The sequence below is a fragment of the Kogia breviceps genome, chromosome 5 (genome assembly GCF_026419965.1).
Source record: "Kogia breviceps isolate mKogBre1 chromosome 5, mKogBre1 haplotype 1, whole genome shotgun sequence".
In the NCBI taxonomy this organism is placed as follows: domain Eukaryota; kingdom Metazoa; phylum Chordata; class Mammalia; order Artiodactyla; family Physeteridae; genus Kogia; species Kogia breviceps.
In genome coordinates, this window is record NC_081314.1 from 20,132,034 (window position 1) to 20,151,498 (window position 19,465).

The 19,465-nt window shown below is 53.7% G+C and overlaps 1 protein-coding gene across 1 annotated transcript in view; it reads left to right on the top strand.

The window, feature by feature from the left end:
- The first annotated feature begins 2,556 nt into the window (after positions 1-2,556).
- Positions 2,557-19,465, top strand: part of RAB6B (RAB6B, member RAS oncogene family) — a 59,622-nt gene continuing 42,713 nt past the window's right edge. The window contains exon 1 of the mRNA XM_059065356.2: positions 2,557-3,068. Coding sequence (XP_058921339.1) covers positions 2,999-3,068 — 70 coding nt within the window. The 5' untranslated portion in view covers positions 2,557-2,998. The remainder of the gene's footprint in view (positions 3,069-19,465) is intronic.

Here is a 19,465-nt window from a genome sequence, read left to right on the forward strand (position 1 = left end):
TTCTGCCCATTTTTTAATTGTGTTGTTTTGGTTTTTTGATGTTGAGTTGTATGAGCTCTTTAAATACATTGAATACTAACCCCTTATAGGTCATATCATTTGCAGACATCTTCTCCCATTTAGTAGGTTGTCCTTTCGTTTTGTCAATGATTTCTTTTGCTGTGCAAAAGCTTTTAAGCTTAACTAGGTCCCATTTGTTTATGTTTGCTTTTGTTACCTTTGCTTTAGGAGATGGATCCAAAAAAAATCATTTCTGCAATTTATGTCAAAGAGTGTTCTGCCTATGTTTTCCTCTAAGAGTCTTATAGTACCTGGTTTTACATTTAGGTCTTTAATTCATTTTGAGTCTTCTTTTGTATATGGTGTTAGAGTATGTTCTAACTTCATTCTTTTACACATTAGCTGTTCAGTATTCCTAGTGCCACTTATTGAAAAGAACAAGACAACAATGTCCACTCTCGCCTTTTATATTCAGCATAGTTTTTGAAGTCCTAGCCACAGCAATCAGAGAAAAAGATATAAAAGGAATCCAAACTGGAAAGAAAGAAGTAAAACTGTGACTGTTTGCAGATGAAATTATACTATCCATAGAAAATCCTAAAGATGCCACCAGAAAACTACCAGAGCTCATCAATGAATTTGGTACAGTTGTAGGATACAAAATTAATATACGGAAATCTATTGCATTTCTATATGTTAACCGTGAACTATCAAACAGAGAAATTAAGGAAACAATCCCATTTACCATCGCATCAAAAAGAATAAAATACCCATGAATAAACCTACCTAAGGAGGTTAAAGACCTGTACTCAGAAAACTATAAGACACTGATTAAAGAAATTGAACATGATGGAAACAGATGGAAAGATATACCGTGTTCTTGGATTAGAAGAATTAATATTGTTAAAATGACCATACTATCCAAGTCAATCTACATATTCAATGCAATCTCTACCAAAATATCAATGGCATTTTTCACAGAACCAGAACAAACAATTTCAAATTTTGTATGGAAACACAAAAGACCCCAAATAGCCAAAACTATCTTGAGAAAGAAGTACAGAGCTGGAGGAATCATGCTCCCTGGCTTCAGACTATATTACAAAGCCACAGTAATCAAAACAGTATGGCACTGGCACAAAAATCAGACACATAGGTCAGTGGAACAGAATATAGAACCCAGAAATAAATCCACACACTTATGGTCAATTAATATATGACAAAGGAGGCAAAAATATACAATCGGGAAAAGACAATCTCTTCAATAAGTGGAACAGTTGTTCTGATTTGGGTTCTAGACACTCATTCAAACATTCAACAACTATTTCCTAAGCTCTGAGCTAGGTCCTTGGGATTCAGTAGTGGAGCCTCAACTGCTGATTTCATGGAACTCACTCTCTGGCTTTTAATAAGCAATGAGAGAAAGAGAGACTCCAAGTAAACAAACCATGGAGCCAGACAAGGAGACATCCCAAGCAAGCCATGTAAGTCAAAGAGAGGGCAACAAACGTCCCCTGCAAATCTCCAGAGATGAAGGTTGCTTCTCACTTTTCTCTCTGTATGAAATACACACACACACATGCAACTTGTTCCTAAACATTTGGGTTATAATCCCAAATACATGTTCATTGAACAGTCCTAAAAGCATAGACCACGTGGTGGCAGCATAGTAGAGGCAGCTTTGTAAAAACCTCAAAGCTAGCATTAGCCAGAATGCTAGGACGGGGTTGGGAGTGCTTCTAACACCTGGCACCTGCTCCTTGTTCTCACCCACTCACAACTTTGTGTGCCTTAAAAGGTCAGATGAATACAGAGGCAAATGGAAGGTCTCCCTCCTGTGCTCCAGGAGCTCATTGTCCAGATACACCTAATTGCCAGAGCAAGGAGCGGCATTGTCAACACGGTGGTCCCAGGGTCCAGGGATCCAGGGCACCGTTCTGGAGATGGAGGTGCTGACATTCAGGGCCTCATTGCTCCTTCTCTCCCTCGGGGCATTAGGTTTAGGATAAAATGATCCTTAGGAGCAGTTGGTTTCAGGAAGGTACGCCTTTTACTGGTGCTTCCTCTCTCGCTGGGCATGTTTGTGGGGACACCTATGACCCCACAGATTATGCCCAAGAGGAGGGATCTGGGTCTAGAGAGGGTAGGGAGGGCAAGAGACGCACAAGATGACAGTGGAGCCTGTCTGCGCACACACGGTCCACCACACCCTGGCTCACCCCCCACTACTTTCCTTTCCTTTCCACCCTCTAGGATGGCCAGGTTGAGTGTGCATCGGTGTCGCGGGAGGTGGAGGAAGGGACTAGCATCTAGGTTTAAAGACCAGAAACGAATATCCCCTGATAATTTCACGTCATTTTCTGGATTCAAAGGAGGGGTAGAGTGGGGAGACAGACGTAGAGGCGCAGTGAGACAGGGCCCGATTCGGGGGTCTCTCTGAGGCACGGCGAGGCGGTTCTCTCCCCCCACCCCGGGTGCGGGCTCCGAGTGGGTGGACTGGCGCCCCCCAGCCCCTCAGGCCCCGAATGACATCAGAGGCTGGGGAGCGCGCAGAGCGCAGGCGCGGGCGGAGAAGAGAGGCGGGAGGGGCGCCGACCAGTGCGGCTAGGGAGAGCGCTCCTCCGCCCTGCGCGCAGTCCCTGCGCCCCGCTCCGCTCGCGCCTCGCTGTTCGCGCCGCGCCTCAGGCGTCCAGAGCGCGCCCCTCGCACCGCATCAAGCGCCGCCCGCCTTAGCCCAGCCCCAGCCTTCCTCCTCCTCCTCTTCTTTCTCCTCCTCCTCCTCTTCTTTCTCCTCCTCCTTCTCCTCCGCCGCCGGACACGCAGCCGCAGGCCGGGGCCGGGACGCAGCTGGGGAGTCAGGGACGCGCGCAGCCAGCCCTTCCCCCTCCGGCTCCCGCACCGCCGGCCGCCTCCCCTCGCCCTCCTCCTCTCCCCTCCCTGCTCCTTCGCTTCTCCTCCTCCTCCTCCTCCTCCTCTCCCAGCCCAGGCTGCCAGCACCATGTCCGCAGGGGGAGATTTTGGGAACCCACTGAGAAAATTCAAGTTGGTGTTCTTGGGGGAGCAGAGTGGTAAGTACCCCGCTTATTCTCTTGGCTTGGCGTCGAGTTGAACCCCCGCCAAATCATCCACCCGATTGGGACCCCGGCCCCGGCTCGAAAAGGCCCCTCGGTGCCTGGGTAGAGGGGAGGTTTGGGGATGAGAGGTCGGGGCCGGCTCGGGCGGGGCCGGGCAGGGGAGGGGCCAAGGGTAAGGGCCGAGGAGACGCTGGGGCCGGAGGTGGGGGTGAGGGTGGGATCTGGGGTGGGGGCTCGGGGTGCGGGTGGGGTGCAGGTGCGGCGCGGCGGGGAGGCCGGAGGGCGGCGGCTCGCTCAGCGGCGCCGGCTGAGGTGAGAAGGCTCCGGGCTCGCTGGCTCGCTCGCACTGCGGCACCGGCTGCGGGCGACCGCGCAGGTGGCGGGGCGCCGGCGAGGGTCGCGGGGAGGACGGCGCCCCTCTTTGGAGAACGAGACGGGACTGGCGTCTGGCCGCTCCCCACCCCGCGGCACCGGAGGGGTTCCCTGGGGCCCCTGCCCGGAACCGTAATTACGGGCACGTCCAGACCCCGGGGCAGACGGCCGCGGTTGGGGGGAGACCCACAGATGTCTCCTCTGAAAAGAGCAGGTGCAGGTCGTGGGGGAACAGGGCGCCTACCTCCCCTGGCTTACGTCCGACTGGGCACAGAAGGTTCTAGACCCGCTGCCCTTCGCCAGTGTGTATTAGCCCCTGTGGGGCTCAGGGATCTGGGCGATGACAGCAAGGGTTCCCCAGTGCGAGCAAGGGTTCCCCAGTGCGAGACAGATTTGGGGGATGGTACGGGGCGCCTCACACCAAGAGCCGTGAAGCCCGGGGCTGGGCAGAGAAAGGACCAGGCGACACGCCCTGCCTGGCTTCCCAGCACCCCTCCCGAGAGCGTTGGCGGCTGATTCTTCCCACTCCCCAGCTCACCGCCCTTCTTGGGGGAGGGGAGGTCACCGTGGCAGCGGGCCAGGGGCCGGGGAGAGGGGGAGACAAATGGCTTCCGTGCTGCCCAACAGCCTCCCCAGGGAAAGCATCTCTGAAATCCAGGTTAGTCCCGAGGTGGGAAGACCAGGTTGAGGAGCATGGACCCTCTGACACTTGTAGGAAGGAGTGGTTTTCAGAGCATCCCTCCAGAGGCCTCTCACCTGGGCTGCAGGGAGACCAGCTGGGCCCTGACCAGCTCTGCTGTGGGAGAAGGCCATCTCGGAGCAGGACCAGCAGCTCTAGCTCTACAGACCAGTCCAGTTCACCTGGCTTGGTGCCTGTCTGTACAAGGGGCCAGGACACACACAACCTTGGGAGGACCTGGTGGGCTCCGGGAGCAGTGCTGCTGGGATGTGTGTACCAGTGGGTGTGGAGGTCACATAGAGTCTCCTGCCGGCTGCTGCCCATTAGAGCTCAGAGAAGGGTGTCAGAAGGTGGTCAAGTGCTGATGTGGGTTTGGGGGCCAGGCTGCGCGCTTCAGAACAAAATCAACCCAGGCAGCCAGCCCTGTGTCCGGGACTCTGAGTTTCTGATCTTAGTAGATTCCAGTTTCACAAAACTAACTTTTCTTCGTGCCTAAAGGGATTTGGGGCGTGGGGGTGGTCTTCACATCCCAGTGCTATAGTCTTAGAGCGGGCCTAGAGCCCTGGGAGTTGAATTCTTAGCTGTGTTCCCTTGAGCAGATTTCAAAGCCTCTCTGAGCCTTAGTTTCTGTCTCTGTAAGATGGTTGCCTAAGGGCAGTTCTCTTACCCCTTCATGTTTCCTCAGTGTCTCTCAAAGGGCCTGGACCATGGGAGGTTCCCAACAAACACTTGTTCATTCCAAGTCTGAACATGCTTCAGCAAAGGACCGGGGGTTTGAGGAGGAGAATGTCTGGTGTGTTTGAGCGACAACTTTGGGCTCCCACGGAATCTCTGATGGGCTGAGGCCCCTACTGAGCCCTGCAAACCGCCTTTGCCCCTAAAAATCACAGAAATGAGACCTGAAGGCCTCAGAGAGTGAGCCCCCACCTCTCCAGCATGTTGATATGGGAAGTTCGAGCCCCAGGGATGGGGTGTGGACCCAGAGTCCTATTGTGAGTTGTTAACCCTTCTGGGACTGGAATCACATCTCCTGTTCCCAGTCGTTAACATGTCGTTGGGAAATAAGGTGACCTTGAATTGGGGAAGCCAAGAATCGGGGAGCTTTTCTGACAGGGGGTTAGGCTTGCCATACTCTGGCCAGGCTTGTGGCTGGGTGGCTGGATTGGGTGACCTGGTGGAGATACCGGGCTAGTTGGTTGGGAGCATGCTTTCTGGGCCCTTTGAACATGGTCATTAGGGAAAAAGGCACTGCCATCAGTGCCATTGGCTATTAGCCACTCTGGTCCCTTCTGGCAGGGAGCCCTAGAACCCTGAAAAGCCTCCTCCCACTTTGTTGTGTCATTAGTGGGTTGTTTACCTTCAATTTTACAGAGCTTTTGGGGTCCCTCAGTTAGGCAGGAGACATGTGCATTCCTGAGCCTGGTGGGACATTGCCACCGCAGCCATGGCTTCCATCTTGCCTGAATGCACTTTTACACGTGTTGGTCCTTTGTGCCCGCATCCTCTACAGCCTGTGTGGTGGAGGGAATTCTGAATTCCCACTGAATTCTGGCCATCACCTCCACCCTGGGTCTCCCTCCCTGTGTGACCTTGGAGGTGCCTCCCCTTCTGTACTCAGGGAACTGGCCTATATGAGCTGAGTCCCCTGGAAAGGGGCCAGGGGAAGGAGCTGGCCTTCTTCTGTTTCCTATGCCTGGCTTACTGGTAGCATCTCTCTAGGCCAGTGGGCGAGGACAGCTGGATCCCAGAGAGGAGTGCCCAGACTGGAGCCCAGTGACGAGGAGGGTGCCCAGGACCAGATAATCCCAGGGGCATCGGGCCTTCAGAGATTCCAGGGACCTGGTTTGGGCGGGAAGCCTTGAGGAGCCACTCTGGAGAGAATACCTCTAGCCCATGAGAGAGTACCCCCCTCCTAGCAGCAGAATGATTGCCTTCCTGTGGAGCATGGAACGCAGGCTGGCCAGTATCAGCCTGGCAAGGGGAGGGATTGTGGAGAGGTTGCTGTGGACCCAGGATGAAGGGTTTCCTTGCAGTGGGGAGGCTGTGCAATCCTGCTGGGGCTCAGATGGCTCTCTGGGCCTGCTGGCCTTGCCCTTGTGCTGATGTCAATGGAGGGGGAATGAGGGGGTGATGCACACCAGTCCCGACTTGGGCACTTGGTGGCATCCAGAGAAGGCAGGCATGAGCAGATATCTGAGGAAGGAGCTCGACCTGGGGGACACAGCCCTCCTCCTGAGTTCTGATGGCGTTCTGTGGGGCTCCAGCTTCACTCGGGGCTTCTCCGAGTGTGTGTGGCAGGGATGGGGAAGTGGGCTGTGTCTGCTGCACTCTGGCCTCTGCTCACCTCCCTTCCCTGAGACTCCTGCAGCCGGAGCAGGGAGATTGATGGACACAAGTTTGGTCTCCTTCCCCAGGCTGAGGCCAGTAGGCCAGCCTCTGCCTGTGACCAGCCACCTTCCTGTCCTCCCCTGGCAGTTGTGTTGCTGGAGGTGCCATCCATGCTGAGCACGATGTGAGTGTCCTCCCTGGACTCGTGCAGCATAGTGACCCTGCAGGCAGCTTTGGTTGTTTATTCATTTGTTCAACCATCCCTCTCTCCCTCCCCCATCCGCCTCTCTCCCTTCCTCCTCCCAGCATCCATTTATTCATTCAGTCAGATCTTTGAGTGTATCCCTGCCCCGTGGAACTTATAGTGCACCGGGGAGCACAGACATCTGCGGATATAATTACAGTAAAGGTCTGTGAGGGCCGTGACGAGGGAGGAACAGCTGCTGTAGAAGCACATAGCAGGGCATCCTACCCACCTTTGGGGGCAGGTGTCAGAGGCGCCTTCTAAAGGCTTCAGAGGGGGAGACGCTTCTATAGGCAGCATGCTGGTACTCCTTCTTTGGGCCGAGTGCAAGGAGTAGGTCCTGCAAGGGGCCCACCCTCTCCAGGGAGCTTTGCCTGCTCTTCTTCCTCCTCCATAGAGGAAGTGTGTGGGGTGGGGAACAGGAGGACAAGGGTGACCCACGGGCATCTGGCTGCTACTGCTGAGAGGGAAGGAGCTGTCCCTCCACTTTCATCCCCATCCTCACTGCCAGGAGGGCTCCCGCTCCCCACCTGCGGCTGGGCCCTGCCTGACCCCTGCCTTCCCCCCATCCACACTGCTACAGCCACACAGGGAGCCCACCGCTGGCCTGGTGGTTGTACCTGAAGCCCATCCCAGAAGTTGACTCCTCCCAGACCTGGTGGCCCTGCTGTGCCCAGCCTAGCTGGGCACTCACCATGGTGGAGCTTTGTTTTTTTCTGAACATTTTTAGAAACAATCACATGCTGCCCTAAGACCTCTGTTGTCTTGGTTACTCAGGATTTTAAAATGCTTATTAACTTCTTTTAGGTACAGAAACCCTAACTGAATGTTAAGCCCCTTAAGGGCAAATTTCAGCACCTTAAGGTGACTAGTCATCTGAGTCATCCTTCCCCCCTCTCCGCCTGCAGGAGGTTTGTGCTCGTGAAATATCTCATTTGAAAATGATGAGAGATCTTTGCTGTGTGGGATTTGCTGATGGCCCATCAGTAGATTGAAAGCGACAGGAGTCAAGGCTGCTTTGGAATAGGATTCTTCATCCTGACACCTGCCGCTTTCTCAAGCCAGAGGATTTTTATCTGCAGCACGTACAGAGTCTTTCATAGAGGATTGGCTCGTTTAGCCTCGGTCATGCCCACCTCACTGTTCATCTCACGGAAGCTGAATTTCTCAGGGCACCACCATCTCTGCAGAACTTTGAGAAGCAGCAAGGCCACCAGAGGTGGGGAGGAAGGGTCACATCCAGACGCGGGAGAGCTCACTTTGAGATCTGAAGTGAATCACCCAGTGGCTCTGTGCCTCAGCTTCTTGGTCCTGCTTTCTCTCTTCCCAATTTTTCTGCCTGCCTCAGTGGCTGGAATGAGAGAGGGAACCTTGGATGTCAGGTGCAGGCCCAGAACCTTTGCTTTATTTGGTTAAAGAACTGGGTGTGAGGTCAGACAGACAGACACCGAGATGCAAATTAACGTGTACTTGGTATAAGAGAAAAGTGGCACCCTCAGTGCTGATGATAGATGCTCGAGAACTAGCCAGAAGAGAAAAAAGAAACTGTGAGGGCTTCCCTGGTGGCGCAGTGGTTGAGAATCCGCCTGCCGATGCAGGGGACATGGGTTCGTGCCCCGGTCCAGGAGGATCCCACATGCCGCGGAGCGGTTGAGCCCGTGGGCCGTGGCCGCTGAGCCTGCGCGTCCGGAGCCTGTGCTCCGTGAAGGGAGAGGCCACAGCGGTGAGGGGCCCGCGTACCGCAAAAAAGCAAAGAAACAAAAAAGAAACTGTGAGAACATGTTCTTGTGGTGCAGGTGTAACAGCAATTACCATCGTTTGCATGGTCTGATTATCATTATCATTTGCAGCCTCCAAATTATAATGAATACCATTAAAATATAACAAAATAACCTCATTGTCCTTTTGTTACTTATTAAATCCCTAAAATCAGCCCATGAATATTTATCCTTATAGGAGTTGCCTTGACATTGCAGGCTCACCCAGGGCAGGCCTGAGGGTGGTACCATCTGTGTCCCATCCAGGCTGCAAAGTGTCCCTGTCCTCCCCAACCGTTCTTCCACTGTTGCAGAATGAATGAGCCTTTGAATGTGCAGGGCTTTCCGGTCTCAGTGTAAATCATTTAGAGAAACTGATGGACAGACCCGTTGGGGAAGGTGAGGAAAGGTTAGGTGGAACAGCAAAATTCATAATCATTGGGGGTGGACTACTGTACTGGACATTTCCTCCACTGTCTGTCTGTGTATCTGTCTGTCATCCTTTTCCATTTCTCACCACAGAGAAGATGGGGGAGGTTGCCAGGGAGAAGTACCTGACGCACCCTGAGATGGGCAGCTTTTGCTACAGCCCAAAAGACAGGCTGCTGGGAAATGGGACTGCAGGCAGGGCTGGGCACTTAAGCCCTGAGGGGACCGCGATGATGAGGAAGCCAGTCTCTGCTTCCTGGAACAGGGCAGGAAAGGATGCAGATTCCTAACGCCTGAGGACTCCGAAGAGAGCTTCTTTACTGAACTTGAAATTTCCAATTCCCTTTTTTATTTTGGTAACTTTGGCCCTGAACGAAGTGGGATCTTTTTTAAAAAGTAAATTTTCACTACCGTGAATATGTTATCATTTTAGTAAAATGATTTCTTTTTAGTAGAAAAGCATATTTATCCTGGTCTCTTGGTAACAAGGCCGGTGGGAGCCTGAGTGACTTGGCCAGGTGCCACCTGTTCCCCGGGGGTGGGGGGTGACATACCCAAGGGACAGACCAGGGTTCAGGAGAAAGCAGATGATACCTCACCTCTGAGGGCAGGATGGAGCCTTTACAGTAGAGGTTACCTCTATAAAATGCATTAAAAGAGTGGCAGCCCGGAGCCCCAGCAGGACCGGCGAGGGAGGAAGACTTCATTTGGGTGCGTTCTGTGCTGGAGACCACAGCTTTCTTCCAGGGCCTGGGCAGTCGGGGGATGGGCTTGTTGCTTTAGTGGGGTTTCTGTTGAGAAAGGGGTTTCCAGTATTGGGATGACTGGCTCACCCATTTCCCCCTGTGGCTGGAGATGAGGTGAGGGCAGGTCACAGAGGCTGGCTCGGCCAGGAGCTGGGACTTTATCCCGAGGGCAGTGGAGAACTGGTGGAGGATCCTCAGCTGGGGAGTGGCCTGGTCACATTGCCGCTTGGGAAGGATCTGTCATTCTAGGGGCTTGGAGAGGAGGGTGGATGGGGAGGGGTCCAGACCCAGCCAGTCCTGCCTGACAAAATGGAGCAGACCTTTCTGGGTTCCTGTATCCTCCCCCAGTTAACCCAGTGGGCGTTTTGGAAAACCCACTGTGCCCGAGGCTCCGCACAGGCATTGTGATCTTCCTAGCACCCTGTGATAGACGTGGGGTTCACCCTGTTTCGCAGGCCAGGAGGCAGAGGCTCAGAGAGAGCTGGTCACGTCCAAGGGCTCTCTGCTCATGTGGCAGGATTGGAATCCGAACCCAGGTCACCGTGAGAAACCATGGACTGTTGGGCCTCGTGCCTCAAAGGCAGGCCCAGGCCCAGGCCCAGGCCCAGGAGACAGAGGAACACTGAGACTGTATGGAAACGAGGTCCGCCGTAAATGCCTCCTAGGGAATTACGTGCCACACTCTCTGCTGAGGAGGAGCCAGCGAGCACTGTGTGGGGGTGGGCGGGAGGAGGCCTTTGACTCCCCCAGGCCGACGAAGGGTGCTGGGCGCCTGACCTGGGAGGAAGGCAGTGGGCTCTCGGAAGGGAGCAGGGTCTCCTCGTGGGAGGCTGATGGAGCTGGGTGGAATAGCAGGCACTCCGTTCTCATACAGGGTGAGCTGCTTATCTGGGATGGTTTGAAGGGAGCTGATAGGGATGTGGGCACTGAAGTCCTCTAAGTCGGCCTACAGCCCACTGCCGTGGAGGAAGGACCCTCCCCCAGGTTCTAGCTGAGAACTCATTACTCGGAAGGGAAGGACCAGTCACACTGAGAAGCTGGTTCCTACCTGCTTTGGGGGTAGCCCTTCCTCTGGCCTCATTCTCCCTCCAGGCCTGGAGATATCAGGGCCCTGGAGACCCTGATTCTGTCTAGGGTCTGCCACCAGCTAGTTGTGTGGTTGGCTTAGCCCCAGCCCATCTTTCACTTTCTCGATATGTCCCTGGAGGCTAGTGGACTTGGTGAACACTAGGGCCAGTGGAGCTCTAAGTGGTTCTATAATTCAGCACCAGCTTCGAGTATGATGCCAAGCCTGTAGCACTCCCAGCCTGGGCACGGCACGGGTCAGGGGAGCTGCAGGGATGAATGCATAGGATCAGGGCCTCTGCCAACTGTTTCCCCTGGAACTGCCCTGGCCTCCAGTGCAGGGTCCTCTCCAGTCTGCCACCTCTTCTCTTGGGCAGCATTCTAGGCCCACCTACCTGGGCCCAGCCTTACCTACTGTGCCCTCAGGGTGCTCTGGTTCATCCCTTCTGATGATGTGTTTGGCTCAGGTTGCCAGGCAACAGGGATAGAGCTGTTTTGCCCTTCCTGCCGGCAGGCATTTATCCCATACAGAGGACAGCAGAATGGGTGACAGCTCCCAGGTACTCCTACTCCAGGACACTTCCTTCTGTAGCCAGGTGGGTGGGTGGTAAGCGGGGAGGACTGGGAAGGGGCCAGAGCCAAGAGGGATACGTGGTATCCCTAATAGACCAATCCCAGCTCCTACTCCAGCTCCATCAACAACGGCATCCTCTTGAGCCCTGGGCTTCCACCCCAGCCTGGCCCTCTCTGTCCGGGTGTTGGGATGTAACACCCAGACAGAGAGGGTCCTCAAAAATGAGGACCCCCGGTGCTCATTTCCCTACAAGACAGTAGGGTCTTTATGACCTTGTTGGACTTTCAAGATGTGTCTAACACATCAATGTGTGGCACATGCCAAATGCTCCAGTAAGAGGTAATTTTGTTGGTGAAATAGTGACGGCACCCCCCTCCCCCCCTGCTTGTAGATGTATGAGGGGAAGAGAAATAGGGGTGCAAGGTTTGGAGAATCACTGATGGAACGCTTTTGTGTAGTGAGCTGCAGGGCAGCGTTCTTGTGATCTGACAGGTAGAGCTGCTTATCCATTTTGTAGATGAGGGAAGTGAGGCTCTGAGAGGCGAAGGTGTTTACACAGGGTGCGGGACCCAGAAGCTGCTACTGCTGAGCTGGGAAGGACCCCCGGGTCTCTGACTCACTGACCGGCGTTTTCCCTGCTGCCTGGCCTGGCAGGGAGGGGGACAGACTCACCCTGACCCCCTGTGGCCCCACAGCTGCTCACAAGCAGAGCACCTCAAGTTCACTGCCACTGTCCCTCCCTGAGGACACGGCCCAGGGACTGCAGGCTGGAGGGTCTGCGGTGTTGTGAGTGGGACAGTTCTTGGACCGAGGTAGGTGGATCATAAGCCTCAGCCAGTGTTGATGTGAGTATTAACTACACAAGCAAGGCTGCGGGTGTGGTCTGCGGGGGAGTCAGGGGAGGCTTCCCGGAGGAGGTGGTGCACAGTGGGCAGGAATTCACTGGCAGGTGAGGAGGGCATCACGAGCAGAGTGCCCAGCTGTGCCAGGGCTGAGGGCTGTGATGGGCATGGGCCTTCCAGGGAATTGGGTATCCTTCACGTGGCTGGGCTCTGGCGTGGTTGGGGGAACGTGGTGGGAGGAGTTGCACCTGGGGAGGCAGGGTCAGGCCACGCGCAGGAGTCTGGGTCTTCCCTGCAGGCAGCCGGGACCCAATGAAGGGCTTCAACCAAGGAGGGACATGCTTATGGGTTAGAAGACAAGGCTATGGCCCACTTGCAGGCAGGAGATCCAGGTAGCCTGAACCAGACCGGCTGGGAACATTCAGAGGATGGAATTTAGAGGAGGCCTTGTGACAGGTATCAGCTTGAGCTTCCTTCCAGCCCTGAAGTTCACCTCTGCTGGGGATGTATATTTTCTTGATTCTTTCTCTGTTGACTGAGGACTCAGGAACAATGAAGGGTTGTAGAGGAGGGACTTTTGTCCTCTGCACGACCACACTGTCCCCAGATGTACCCAAACCGGCTGCCTTAAGCTCCTCTGCCCTTCCAGCCTCCACAATGCCCTGGGTGCTCCGGGACTGCTGGCAGCCCTTCCAGACTCTTCCCGTCTGCCAGCTGCTCGGGGCGGGGGTACACCTGGAGAGGAGCGGGCCGCTGGGTGTGTGAGCTCCTGCCTCTTGTGCAACCTCCTGCCACAGCCTCCCTTGCTGGGCTTCTCTTCCAGCGGACACCTGACTCCCTTCCTTTGCTTTCTTCCATAGATTCCCTTGCTCTTCTCTGCCAGCTCCCAGCTTCCCAACCAGCTCAGGCGTCCCTGAGGACTTGAGGGAGGACTGTGTGGGGAAGAGCTTCCCTCCCCACCTTGGAAACAGAAACCTAGTCTTAAGCTGGCCGTGCGAAAGGCAAAGGGTGAGAGCCAGGGAGCTGGCATGGAGACAGGGGGCTGCCTTCCTGAACCCGGCCCCCACCCGCAGGCCCGCTCACGGTCTGATGGTCTGTCCCCAAGGCCTGAAACGCCACCCTCCAAAGCCCTGGTAACCTCTGCTCCCTGCCCCTCATGTCTTCCGCCCATGGAGGTTACTGAGCCCCACCTTGGTATTCCTTTGCCGGTGTAGCTAGTAGGGGGAGAAGATCCTAATTATGCATCGTCAGTGGTCACAGCGCGTTTCAGTGGCCCTTGTGGGCAGGGCCACGTTAATGGCCTGTGAGGTCAGAGTGGGTAGGGAGACCTGTGCCCTCGGTTGGTGCTCAGCAGAGATGTCACCCCTGCCCAGAGTTGCTGGCCTAGAGAAAACGGCCTGGAAGCTGGCTGCGAGTAGCCCAGCCCAGCTTTGACCTGTTCGAAACCCTGCTGGGTAGCCCCTTCGCCCCCATCCCGGGGCAGAAGCAGGACCAAGAGACACATCCCTGGTTCGGGACTGCAGAGCTGCGAGTGTGACCTCCACATGGGCGTCGGGTCCCCCTGGGGGCGGCGTGCGGATTCCGAGAGAGGTAGAGAAAATGTTCTGTTCTGAACCTGTTGACGAGCGGGGAATAAACATCACACAGACAGAAGAGGATAAGGTGAAGCATTCAAACACACATCTCTTGTGTATTTCCCCATCCAGTGAGGGAGAGGGGGGAGTCGGGAAGTGCAGGGAAGAGAGGGCCACGGAGGCACTGAGGGGAGGCCCCCCCCGCCACCAGACACAGGTGCCGGAGCGCACCTTCACAGGCTGGCCGCCACGTGCTGCGGCCTTGGGAAGGCCCGGGTGACGTAAGGCTCTAGGCAATGGTGCTGTCCGTCCCGGGGCCCCGACCAAATAGAATTAAAGGGCCCTGTGGAGGCACTGATTCCTGTTGGGGCACAGGAGTGACGGGACTAATTCTGTATTCGTGTGGAGGATGAGCTGAGGGGTGGGGGCTGCTGCTGTGAGGAGGCCGACGACAGAGCAGGAGTGGAGAGAAGGGCTGTCACCTCGGCCCTGGGAGATGAGGGAGGGCGTTCTTCAGCCCCATGGCCCCCGTGCTGCGGCACCGGGCTTCCATGAGCAGACTGAGCCTCGTCTCTCCCTCCCAAGGCCAGTTGGCTCTTCCCCACTGGGACCCTGCAGTTCCCAGACTGGGCTGCTACAAGTAGGGTCAAGCCTTGTTGCCAGGAGATTATTTGGTTCTGCTCTTCTCTGTGTCGAGAGCACCTCTGAGAAGGGTTTATTTTTAGGGGGAAAAAAAGCCACTCTCAGATTAGCCGCTTATTTTAGGGATATTAGCAGATCCTACTTGTAGCACCAGGATCCGGAAATTCTCCCCTGATTCTAATCCATCACTCCCCCACATCCAGCCAAAAGCACTGCCGGCTGCTGCCCACGTCGGAATGTGAAATGCAGGCCTGGAAAGGTGCCTTGCCGGCCCACCCACCCTGGTTCTCTCCCACCTGCATCAGAAGAGGGCAGAACCCCAGGTGTAGGGCCAGAAGAGCCAGCTCTTCCCCTTCCTCCGTCATGCAGCTAAAGGGTCATCTAAGCCAGAGTTCTAGTCTGGACAGCAATGTCCACTCATCTGTCCACCTTGGGGGGCTGGAAGTGCTGTGGGAAATGTATGGTGAGGTAGTCACAGCCCCTGCCCACCACAGCCTCTGTACAGGGCAACTGAGGGCTTCAGTCCTAAACAGAGAGACCTGCGAGGTTCTGCTGCAGGTGACCAGCCACTAGCACCACTGCAGGAGAGGAGGCGGGGGCTGAAGGAAGAGCAGAGGGGGCATCTATTAGGAATGTGAGATGGTTTGACAGATACAACTTAAGGTGACCCTGAATGAGTCACCCCCTTGCCTAGTCCCTTCCCCTTGAATGCAGATGGAACCGACACTTGCTTCTAGCCAATATGGTATGGCAAAGATGATGGGCTGTCACTCCCATGATTGTTTCTCTAAAAGACTCCTGTGCTGGCCTTGAAGGCGTGAGCTGCCATGTGGTGAGGAACTGTGGGTGGCCTCTTGGGGAAAAGCAGCCCCTGGCCGGTAGCTCCCAAGAAGATGGAGACTCAGTCCTCCAGCCACGAGGGACTGAATTTGGTCAGCCACCACAGACAGGAGCTTGAAAGAGGACCCCAAGCTCCAGAAAGAAACATAGCCCAGCCAATACCATGATTATAGCCTTGTGAGACTGCAAACAGAGGTCCCAGGAAAACTGTGCCAAGACTCCTACCCCAGGGGAATGTGATATAATAAATGTATGTTGTTTTGATCCACTAACTTCATGGTATTTGTTAACGCAGCAACAAATAACTAATACAGATGGGGTGAAGATTTTTCAAGGGAACACACACCTTTTGCAGACAAGGAGTTGGAGCTTCCGTGAGGGACTATGACCTGCTCCTGGTTAAGCAGCTGGCTGGGGCCATGGGAGGAGGGAGGTCCGCCCCCCTGGGGACGCCCCGGGAGTCGGGTCCTGGTTCTTGCTCTGCTACTGCTCTCCCTTCGTGAAGCTTTGAGCAAACCCTCCTGCTTCCTGGGCCTCCAATTTTTCCTCTGTTACGTGAAGGACTGGATCTGATGATCTCTAGGTGCCTTCTTGCCATGACTTGGTAATCTGAGGCCACTCTGATCTGTGATCCTTCTAGAAGCCAAGCCTCAGGGCCTTAGTGAGTTTTAATCTCTGCTGCTTCTCCCGTGTTGTATGTTTCCACTGCGGCTTCGGGAGGCATGATCTTCCTGTTCCGGGCATACTTCCATAAGCCTGATGCGTTCAGGCAAACCTCTGAAGTGGAGCTCTTGGCTGTGCACCAGGAGTTACTATCTGGCTGTGACCCTGGAGCCATGTGATCCTGGGTAAACGGCCCCTCTTTTCCAACCTCACATCTCCTAGCTCAGTGAGAGGCTTGGACAAAATTAGTTCCAGAGTCCTCGATGGCTCACACCCTCTGTGGTGCTGCTTTGGAGAAGGGCTCCTTAAGGACCTGGAGCTTGTGGGATGGGACAAGTGAGCCTGGCTACATCTTCTTGGTACCCAGGTATCCAAGTCCAGGGGCAGACCTGGATATACGCTCAGTTCCTTGTTCCCCAACCTGGCCCTCCGGCCACCCCAGTGCCTGGCCAGCAGTCATCTCTAGTCCACAAGGGCTGGAGACAAAGAATCCTCCTTGCCTGCTGGGGGGTCCTGTGTTCACTCTCAGGCCCGGGGGTCCGGAGATCTAGAGTGCATCTTCCACCCCCGAAACAATGGTCCTCGTCTCTAAACTTCACCTGGAAGGCCATCCCTGCTCTCCAGGTGAATCTTGAGCATGTGCCCTTGAGCCCATCCTGAGGGCAGGAGGGGTCTTCTTTCTGTTGACTGAATGGGGAGGTCTCCACACCCACTCTTCCCTCACCAGCCGGCTCTGGGCGCGCGGGGCCGGGATTGTGCCCATTTCCTCTTTGGCGAAGCAACAGGGTGTGCAGTGAGCAGGCTCTGTGAGGGTGTATATGCGGGGACAGGAGGGGGCACTGGGCCCCCACAAGTGCCAGGAGCAGCTCCCCATGCTCGGGGAGGCCTTGGAGTCAGCACCCTTGGTCAACGCCAGCCCAGGGTTCCTCTGAAGGATGCCATGCCTCTAGCAGCCTGTGACCTTGAGGCCACCTTCCAACTGACCAGGCGAGCTTGATCTCATGGCCAGGCAATAGCTGGGCCCCCTTGGATGGGGGCTGTGGGTCCACTGTCACAAGGCCCCTCTGACTGGACCTCAGCTGATAACCTGGAAAACACAAGCCATGGCTCTCAGAGCTCCGTCTATGCATTGTCACTGCCCCACTGTCCTCTCCCTGTGAATGAGGCTTTTAATAGCAATGCCACCAACAATTTGCCTAAGGAAGAGAAGTATAAATGTGAGCATGTGCATATATTACTCTGCCAACCTCCATGCTGTGGATGAACCAAGAGTTCCTCTCAGTTAAATAAACTACCAAATTGCTTTAACACCAGCCTTGTAAAAAGATCAGCTGGGGGCTTCCCTGGTGGCGCAGTGGTTGAGAATCCGCCTGCTGATGCAGGGCACGCAGGTTCGTGCCCCGGTCCAGGAGGATCCCACATGCTGCGGAGCAGCTGGGCCCGTGAGCCATGGCCGCTGAGCCTGCGCGTCCGGGGCCTGTGCTCCACAACGGGAGAGGCTACAGTGGTGAGAGGCCCACGTACCACAAAAAAAAAAAAAAAAAAAAAAAAAAGATCAGCTGGTGGTGGGAATTTAGCATGTGTTTCTTCCTTCTCTCAAACATACATATCCTCACTATGGGTGAATTCTTCACAGTACCCATGCAGCTACTCAGACATGTGACATGATTGGCCAACGTAGGGTCTGACTAGAGTTGGGCTGAGCCTCAAGCCGATTGGAATGGAGTGCATCCTGCCCATCCAGGTCTGGCTGTCCAGAGAAGCCAAGTCAGAGTGTATGCACTGTAGGCGGGGGCTCCTGTTCTAGCTGGGGGTGGAGAGTGGCCAGCACTCAAAGCTAGCAGGTGCTGATGCTGCTGTTGGGACCTGGAGGGGAGACCCAGCACCTCTTTGAAGCTGAGAAGAGTGTTCAAGATGACTCAGTGAGTAGAGAGGGTCCAGACAGTGGGTGAGCTGGCCATGGTGGGGAGCAGCTCTTCAGCCCACATGAGCTGTGTGCTCAGGCTTAGTGGTTTTCAAGAAATCCTGAAGATGTCATCCTTGATGACGTTCTCAGTTTTGTAGCTAAGACACCAGCAGTACTAGAGAGTTCCCCCGCATACCAGGGCTTCTGGTGCCTGCTGGGTTGAGAGAGAGAGAGAGAGAGAGAGAGAGAGAGAGTGTGTGTGTGTGTGTGTGTGTGTGTGTTTGCATGCGTCTAAGTGAACATGAACACATGGTGGTTATGCCAGGGTTCTGCCCACTGAGCTGTCCTGTCCAGGCTTACTCCATCTCCTGGCCTGTGGTTAGAACTCTCACAGCAGTTCCCCAGTGCCCAGCTAGGTCCCTGTTCTTGGTGAAGACTGTTGATGCCAAGTACAATTACATTCTATATCCTTAGGAAAATTTCACATTGACCAGAATGTTTAATCAGAACAAGCCATTTCCTGAATGTGCACAGAATCTGAGACAGGGATATAACACACATATGTATGTGTGTGCATAATTTAAAAAATCATCATATTTCTTTTTTTCCTTTAAGTTTTTATTTTGACATAAGTTTAGGCTTATAGAAAGTTGTAAGACTACTATGAAGACTTCTCACATGCCTTCCACCCAGAATGTTAACATTTTACTGCTCTTGTGGGATTCATAGCACTTCTGTGAGGTAGGCACTTCTGCCTCCATTGTACAAATGAGGAGGCTGAGCCTCAGAGAGTATAGTAACTAACTGAAGATCACACAGCAAATAAGTGACAGAGCCAAGATTAAAATCCATGCCTTTCAGTGTGTGTGCTGACCATGTGTGATGTAAGCGTGAGTGTGTAGGTGTCTTGCTCCTTCTGCCCAAAGAACTTCCTTTCTTGTGTTGTAGATCTGCTAGCAAGAAATTGTCTTGACATCTGACTTCTTTATATCAACTCCATTTTTGAAATATTATTTTTGCTGGGTATAAAATCCTATGTTGACAATATTTTTCTTTCAGTACTTCAGAGATGTCACTTCATTTTCTTCTGGTTTGCATGGTTTCTGACAAGGTAACAAAAATTTTTATTCTATGTTTTCTTAGGCCTGTGATCCAATATATTCTTGTTATTTCTGTTTAAACAGTCAGTTATCTTTTAAAGAGATTTCAGTGATACAAAAGAAATCTTACACATTTTCCCATGTAGTGACCATTCCCTGTGTTCACTATTCCTTTATGTGGACCCACATTTCCATCTGGTGTCATTTCACTTTTTCCTGGAGTACTACCTGTATAGGTCTGCTGATGATGAATTCGGTCAGCTTTTGAATATTTGAAAAAGTTTTTATTTCATCTTTGTTTTTGAAAGATGTTATATAGTATATATCTGAAAGTTACAGAATTCTAGGTTGATAAGTTTTTTTTTCAGGACTGTACAGATATTGCTCCATTGTCTTCTTGCTTGCATTGTTTCTGAGGAGAAGTTGCTGTCTTCTTTATCTGTTTCCCTGTATATAGTGTGCCATTTTTCCCTGGCTACTTTTATGATTTTTTCTTTATCACTGATTTGGTGCAATTTGATTATGATGTGCCTTTGTGTGATGTCTTTTATGTTTCCTTTGCTTGGGGTTTGTTGAACTTTTTGGATCTGTGGTTTACATTTTCTCTCAAATTTGTAATATTTTCAGTAA